The sequence below is a fragment of the Watersipora subatra genome, chromosome 9 (assembly GCF_963576615.1).
Source record: "Watersipora subatra chromosome 9, tzWatSuba1.1, whole genome shotgun sequence".
Lineage (NCBI taxonomy): Eukaryota > Metazoa > Bryozoa > Gymnolaemata > Cheilostomatida > Watersiporidae > Watersipora > Watersipora subatra.
In genome coordinates this window covers 31,626,968-31,635,902 of record NC_088716.1, presented here as the reverse complement: position 1 = coordinate 31,635,902, position 8,935 = coordinate 31,626,968, and the positions used below count along the sequence as shown (strand labels likewise).

The 8,935-nt window shown below is 36.9% G+C and overlaps 1 protein-coding gene across 1 annotated transcript; it reads right to left on the bottom strand.

Annotated features, from left to right (window-relative positions):
* Positions 1–288: 288 nt before the first annotated feature.
* Positions 289–8,490, bottom strand: LOC137404324 (kinesin-like protein KIF21A). Its single transcript, XM_068090518.1, has 7 exons — positions 8,269–8,490; positions 6,712–6,820; positions 6,448–6,628; positions 4,632–4,796; positions 2,460–2,760; positions 1,695–1,894; positions 289–752 (listed from the first exon to the last, which is right to left on the bottom strand). Exons 1-7 carry the CDS (start codon positions 8,347–8,349, stop codon positions 698–700), a joined length of 1,092 nt encoding a protein of 363 aa, XP_067946619.1. The 5' UTR covers positions 8,350–8,490; the 3' UTR covers positions 289–697.
* Between the last annotated feature and the right edge of the window lie 445 nt (positions 8,491–8,935).

The window sequence follows — 8,935 nt, the reverse complement described above, 5'->3', positions numbered from 1 at the left end:
TACTTTGCAATGCTACCTTCATAACTGTTACTTTGCCTTTAAAAGTATCATTTTGATGTGTTTCCTTCCTTAAGGTGAATTATCATATCTATAAATGCATGCTTTTATTGGACCGAGGATGCAAACGCATGCAGCTCAACAATGAAACACTCAACTATTGATGTTATTGTATAGTTTTAATAAAATTAGACTAGCTGTGAGCCAATGTTGTTATGATAAACATATGTAGGTACCTTACAAAATTAGAGCAAAGTAAAAGGATTCGTGTTGATACATAAGACAGCTCCATTACTCTTAAAGTTAGTTTATTTTTGAGATAATTTCAACGAACAAGATTGAATACAATAAAGCCTATTGCACCAAAAATAAATGCGCATTTCGAAAATCTACGGCCAGTTAAAACAGACAAAGTGTTTAAAAGGTTAAAATAAATATCGACGAGAAGAGAAGAATAATTGCATCGATGGATATGATGTAACATCATGATAATCTTTGACACGAAAGAGTTTATAGTCGGATGTGTACTAGGAATATAGACACATGCAAAGTACATGGGTCAAACAATTTGAACATTGATTTAAAAAAGGAATGTATAAGATAATTTTCCTGCATAGTCATCAACCGTAAAGAAAACAAAAATAGCTACATAAATACAGACAAAAAATATGAGAATATGGAGAATGAATCTGTGCTTTGGCTATGAACTGTATAGTTTATGTGGGTCCATCCACCAGATCCTTATCGTGCAATCACTGAAAGAGCATGAACCATGTCTGTTATACATGCTAAATCGTGGCGCATGAAAAGTTCTTGGACAAAGAACAAGATATGTTGGTACAACCAACCAAAGTTATCAACTTCTCCATTTGGCATATTTACACAATTCACACAATGATGCTATTGAATAACTATAAAAGAAACTGTCAGCCCAATATATTGCATTTATTTAAGATTTTGTTTGACGTATCAACAACGTTGGATGCTTAAGGGGTTCTAGTCGCGTTAAAAATATCAATCGGTTTTGCTCCCAATTGACAAAGTAGCATCGCAATCATTTGACCGCTATACAATTTGTAAAACGTCACTTTTGAGGCATCTGTATTGCCACACCGATCGACTAGGTAAGTAGTCACACAGTCAGTACAAAAATCATTAGTATTGCTTAAGCGAACGGTTCTCAGTAAATCAGGCAACAAGACGCTATGCGACTACTTGTGCTTACTCATGATTTATCATTAAAAATGGGTAAAAAATTTTGTGATTATACTCGAATACATACAGTAATCAGTGAATTATTTGGATTTAAGGAAAAGCCAGTAAATCTATACTATTTGGCTAATTGGCCAAGTGTCTCATTAGAACACATGGGTGACAGACGTAACATTAAATTTACAATAAGCTTACATAATTTGTATATTGAACAATTACCTACCTCTGGTGACAGTAAGTACTATATACTAGTTAATAGATATAGTGAACAGTTACCTACCTCTGGTGACAGTAAGTACTATATACTAGCTAGTAGATATAGTGAACAATTACCTACCTTTGGTGACGGTAAGTACTATTTACTAGCTAGTAGATATACTGAAAAGTATCCCGCCTCTAATGGCAGTAAGTACGATATACTAGCTAGTAGATATATTGAACAATTACCTACCTCTAGTGACAGTAAGTACTATATACTACTTTACCTAGAGGCAGTAAAGAGATTGCTGCGGTTGGTAGCCATAGAGTTGACGGCTAATGAATGAGCACGCACTTCATTTAGCTGCTGGCAAGTCTCGTTTGACCGAATCTTCACAGTGCCAGAGCGACAGCAGCTTAGCAATATGTCATTATCTGGTAGCATGCACATGTCGGTGATCCAGTCCTTATGGGCGCCATTAACTGACTGAAAACAATGCAAGTTGAGGAATGAGGAACCAGGAGTTTGTTTGAAATTGACATTCAACTTAAGCGGAAAGGAGCGGCGTGAACTGCATTAAAGATGGTAAAGATTAAACACTGGCAAATCAACTTGTCCCTTTTGAATGAGTCAACAATGCAATCCTGCAATATGAAACTTTTAATCATAAATGAGTCTCTGTATTGTAACAAACCTACAAGACATTTGCAAATATTGGTGAGAGACACAGCATAATGTCTTGCGTATGACAGGTTGATCTGGTGAGACTGAACCAGATGGGCTCAACAATGCAGCAATGACTAGGTCTGACATATTTTATATTGACTCTGATCTCTAGGCCATCAAGTAGGATCACAATTGGATTGAGTGATTACCAGGAAAACCGATATACTGATATCAATCATTCGCTCCATCTCAAATATTACTTCTAATAAAAAATATTTATTACAAAGTAGTGATCTTGATTGGTGACCATTACCGGAAATAACTATCACCTTTATTTTGCTATTAAATAGAGCAACACCTAGTATTGTAAAAACACCAATTTTACCTGTGGTTGAGAAGAGGGTTCACTGAGGTTCCATTTTTTGATACGCATATCCCGAGAACCACTAAAAAGGATGTCCTGACGATGCGCGAGACATTGAACACCATCATAGTGAGGAGGGTCCATAGTAAATTTGGCCTGAATTGGATAATTTGAAGTTTGTTCATTGGAAATATCAAATCCCTTAATTAGATGATCCTTGGAGCCAGTTAAGAGTTGTTCTTTCCCTCTTGAGTCGTTGTATAAACTAAGGCAAATAATCGGTGCTTGGTGGCCGCTAGCAACCTTTCCGACTGCCGATAGCCTGTAAGCGTACAATATTTTACAGATCACCAGCCTTGACAGTTTAAATGAATATAGCAATTAGTCATCAAAAAGGTGCAGAAGCTAAATTGCTAGATTTAGTTGTAAGTGCTGTTAACAATATATATATGGTTAAATGATGTTGTGCATGCAAGCGGACAACCAATGAAAAATAACTGTCAGTTACAAAATGCCACATGGGTAGATCAAATACACATTAGAAGTGACCCTTGGACTTATACAAAGAAAGAAGATTACGGTTGTGCGCATAAACCACTGATAGAAGAAAGGTTATAGCTGTGTACATAAACCACCTATAGATGAATGGTTATAGATGTGTACATAAACCACCTATGGAAGGTTATAGTTGTGTACATAAATCACCTATAGAAGAGAGTTACAACTGTGGTGGATTTTCTAAGATTCATACACCAACCTCTAATAATAGTAAGTACTATATACTAGCTAGTAGATATATGGATAAGTATCCTACCTCTAATGGCAGAAAGTACAATATACTAGCTTGTAGATATATGGAGAAGTACACTACTTCTAATGGCAGTAAGTACTATATACTAGCTAGTAGATATATGGAAAAATATCCTACCTCTAATGACAGTAAGTACAATATACTAGCTAGTAAATATATCGAGAAGTATCCTACCTCTAATGGCAGTAAGTACAATATACTAGCTAGTAGATATATCGAGAAGTATCCTACCTCTAATGACAGTAAGTACAATATACTAGCTAGTAGATATATCGAGAAGTATCCCACCTCTAATGACAGTAAGTACAATATACTAGCTAGTAGATATATCGAGAAGTATCCCACCTCTAATGACAGTAAGTACAATATACTAGCTAGTAGATATATCAAGAAGTATCCCACCTCTAATGACAGTAAGTACAATATACTAGCTAGTAGATATATCGAGAAGTATCCCACCTCTAATGACAGTAAGTACAATATACTAGCTAGTAGATATATCGAGAAGTATCCCACCTCTAATGACAGTAAGTACAATATACTAGCTAGTAGATATATCGAGAAGTATCCCACCTCTAATGACAGTAAGTACAATATACTAGCTAGTAGATATATCGAGAAGTATCCCACCTTGGATGTGGTATAAAAACCTTTTCATATTTTTTATTATTTTACCTATCTATAATTTTGCTTGTTACATTTGCATTAGACCCTTGCCATACGAAATAAATTTGTTCCGGTGTTGGCATCGTAACATAAAAATGTCGTATAGAGGGGTGTAGAAGCCCATCATGATTATTTAATACAAACACCCCTTGGTGAAAATCATCAAACTTTTATATTTTCGTACTGACAGATTGATCTGGTGAGACTGAACCAGATAGGCCCAACAATGCAGCAATGACTAGGTCTGACGTATTTTATAACGACTCTGATCTCCAGGCCATCAAGTGGGATCACGATTGGATTGAGTAATTACCAGGAAAAACTGATATACTGAAATTGATCATTCACTCCATCTCAAATTTTATGTGATGAACAACACTAAAAATTAATGAGAAAATATTATGTTAACCTTGGTAACTACAGTTACTAATACTAATATTTTTAAAGTGCTTTTAACAGAAATAGCTGTCAATGAGAGTGTGTGCCTCAAAATTCTCTAATTTTCGTAATCTTCAATTTTTTTTAACTGGAAAATTCTCAAACTATAATATACACAAATATTTACAAGGAAATTGAAGACAAGCCGGCATCCAAACTAAATCCATCATTATCAGAGGGATTCTTAGCAACAACATTACATTTATGGACAACATACAAACTAACAAATGTAGATTTTTATTCTAGGGATCGTAACTGAAAAAAACGCATCAACTTACGTATTGAGGTCCCAGAGCTGAACGGTGGTTCCAGTAGTTGTGTATAGTTTATGACCATCTCTGCTGACTTGGATATCAAATATCTGCTGCTCTCCCTGTTGGAGAATGGCCTGACTGCTCGACGCTGGCTCCACAGGGATACTGTCATGCACCAGACCAGAGGAACTGCAACATAAGATATAAAACCTCACATTGTGTCCATCTCTGTTGGCACAGTATTCACTATAATAGGAACTAACCGTTATGATAGGAACTAACGGTTATGATAGGAACTAACCGTTATGATAGAAACTAACCGTTTTGATAGGAACTAACCGTAAGAATAGGAACTAACCGTTACGATAGGAACTAACCGTTACGATAGGAACTAACCGTTACGATGGGAACTAACCGTTACGATAGGAACTAACCGTTACGATAGGAACTAACCATTACGATTGGAACTAACCTTTACGATGGGAACTAACCGTTACGATAGGAACTAACAGTTATTATAGGAACTACCCATTACGATAGGAACTAACCGTAAGGATAAGAACTAACCGTTATGATAGAAACTAACCATTACGATAGGAACTAACCGTTATGATAAAAACTAACAGTTATTATAGGAACTAACCGTTATGATAGGAACTAACCGTAAGGATAAGAACTAACCGTTACGATAGGAACTAACCATTACGATAAGAACTAACCGTTACGATAGGAACTAACCATTACGATAGCAACTAAACGTTATGATAGGAACTAACCGTAACGATAGGAACTAACCGTTATGATAGGCACTAACCGTAAGGATAGGAACTAACCGTAAGGATAGGAATTAACCGTTTTGATAGAAACTAACCGTAAGGATAGGAACTAACCGTTATCATAAGAACTAACCGCAAGGATAGGAACTAACCGTTACGATAGGAACTAACCGTTACGATAGGAACTAACCGTTATGATAGGAACTAACGGTTATGATAGGAACTAACCGTTTTGATAGGAACTAACCGTAAGAATAGGAACTAACCGTTACGATAGGAACTAACCGTTACGATGGGAACTAACCGTTACGATAGGAACTAACCGTTACGATAGGAACTAACCGTTACGATTGGAACTAACAGTTATTATAGGAACTACCCATTATGATAGGAACTAACCGTAAGGATAAGAACTAACCGTTATGATAGAAACTAACCATTACGATAGGAACTAACCGTTATGATAAGAACTAACCGTAACGATAGGAACTAACCGTTATGATAGGCACTAACCGTAAGGATAGGAACTAACCGTAAGGATAGGAATTAACCGTTTTGACAGGAACTAACCGTAAGGATAGGAACTAACCGTTATCATAAGAACTAACCGCAAGGATAGGAACTAACCGTTACGATAGGAACTAACCGTTATGATAGGAACTAACGGTTATGATAGGAACTAACCGTTTTGATAGGAACTAACCGAAAGAATAGGAACTAACCGTTACGATAGGAACTAACCGTTACGATGGGAACTAACCGTTACAATAGGAACTAACCGTTACGATAGCAACTAACCGTTACGATTGGAACTAACCGTTATGATAGGAACTAACCTTTACGATAGGAACTAACCGTTACGATAGGAACTAACAGTTATTATAGGAACTACCCATTACGATAGGAACTAACTGTTATGATAGGAACTAACCGTTATGATAGGAACTAACTGTAATATCTTATGTTGGACAGTTTGACTGTATGTGTGGTAGAGAAGGTAACAAGTAGCCATATAAATGTAATTGCATCTGAAAGCAAGTAAGTATGAGTCGAGCTAGGCTTACCTGAGCACTGTTATACATTTAGCTCCAGCTCGGATGTCCCACATTTTGACAAATGAATTGGAGACAGTGTAGACAAGCCGGTTGACCTCGCAATATCGAACTTTGGAGACATAGTTAGGGTGGCCACCAAGACACAAAACTTCTGAACCAATTGACATGTTCCACACTTTGCACGTCAAGTCTGCGAGACAAAAGGAAACACAGGTCAATTATGAGGTATTAGAATATGTTAGTGCGTTAGATTAGAGTCAACTTGACACTTACCTTTACTGCCAGAAACCAAAAGATTGTCGGCGGCACATATAGATAGTACAGTCTTTGTGTGACCAACTGCCTTCTTTACACATATGAGACTCTGGTTGCAGCTTGTCACCTGCAAGAGACCCACCCAAATGAAAACATGTAAATTTAAGTAACAATGTTGCTGAGCTTCTAGTAACAACATCGCTATTACAATTTGATAAGGTTACACATACATAGCTCTTAGACAGAAACCAATCATACCTCCTATAAATGATCTACTGCAGGTATAAAGATGACTCGAAAATATCTTCACCCCAATGTTCTATTAGTGAAATTTTTTACGTCAATCGTTTTAAAGGCTTATGGGGAATAAAAATTATGCTTTCAACATATAATTATTTTACTTGCATATCGTGTAGTTAGTCTAATGCTAATTTAATGCTCTCTAGCCATTTTAATATATCAAAGAGTGCATCGCTTAGCCTAGAAAAACTAACATTAAAATCATAACGATTCCTAAAATTATTATTTTCTTGTAAAGAAGAGGTGCTGCAGTCCGTGGTTTGGTGTGCTACTAGAACACCAAAGGCAAAAAGTGGGGCTAGTTGGAAGAGTAGCGATTTGCCAACTCATAGCAATCAAAATAGAGGCTCATGAAGCAACGCGCTACAATAGGAGTACTTTGGAGCAGCATCACTCAATATTATCGTCATAAATAAACCTCTCCAAGTCGTTATACAATGGGACTACTATGGACTACGAATGCCTATTGTTTGCTCATCTGGCTCATCACTCGTGTTGTTTGAAAAGCAAACATTTGTAAGCACTTGCTTAGTTACAAGTTACTCCTAGGATGCCATGGCTAGTATCACCTCTCTAGTCAAGATACACAAGGTCATAAGGTCAATTGCCCAACTAGTTGCCTAGATTGTGTATAGATTGTGTGTAGACAAGTGTACCAGACACATGATGTAGCGAGGTTGTTTACAATACATTGTCGCATGGTAAAAATCATAGACTACAGAAAACGTATTGTAGGGCCATTCAAAAGGTTTACGCATTGGGCTTTTATCTAAGAGCTGATAACGCCAAAATTGAGTTGGCCCCTTCAAGGCAGTGAAACGCATCTGTTATAACAAACCACTCTGCGATTTGGTGCGCACTCTTTGTTAATTCTTGCTATTTGAGACTAACAACACTAATTCTAGCCTGAGTTTCTAATTTCTAAGAGATGCAATATTCCTATTTAGTCCAACGTGAGCCGAATAGTATATCTTTAGGGGAATGGCATTAGGGCAACTGTTTGTTCAGTCTGAGACTTTTTGCAGCAGTACTCAGTAAGCAATGCTCTAGAAACACGCGACTGTTCATCATCGTGATTATGAAATGTTTTTTCCATGCTCAGTTAATATTTGTTTTTGAATGATTTTAATGATGTTGGAGGTATCACAGTAAGTTAGTATTAGGCTGTATAGACTCACATACATGCAAATCCAGCTCATAATTTGTTAGTCAACACATGAAGACAATTACGTAAGTAGTTCAACGGGTTAAACTTGAAAACTTGGGCCTCATTACTTTGTCACAGCTGCTGACGGTGCCAAAGCTCTGCGCCTTTTTATTTTGTGTGCCGCCAGTTTGTGTGTTGGTGAGCCTCATGAATACGTTAGTACTGTCAGAGTCCTGGAGTGGCTGGCGTCTCCTGCTCAGCGATGGCGAGGATGGGGGTGTCAACCGCACGTCTTTTATTTCAGAAGTGGTCAACTGTGATTTATCTCTGCTGAAATTAAAATAGCAGAATAAAATTCAGCCTGCAGAGCAAGAGAATCATTATAGCTCATAGTGCAAAATGGAATATTTAAATTTGGAGAGACACTTTCATGAACTTTTTTATACTAAAATTTAAGGCTATACCAGTTACAGAATTGTCACCCTTTTATTAACACACTTCTTTGTTTAAGTGAAATTTCTCCTGACAGCTCTGCCAGGTCTTCTTGAAGATGGTCAGACTCTACAAGAATTAGAAATGATAAAAACCAGCTGATTATATCAAGTCCTGATGAGCATATGAAGGTTTTAGCAATGCTTTCGACCAGTATTCATATGGGTAGAATAGCACCAGTGTATATACGTATATGGGTAGAATAGTTACCAGTGTATATACGTATATGGGTAGAATAGTACCGGTATCTATACGTATATGGGTAGAATTGTACCGGTATCTATATGGGTGCTATTCTACCTA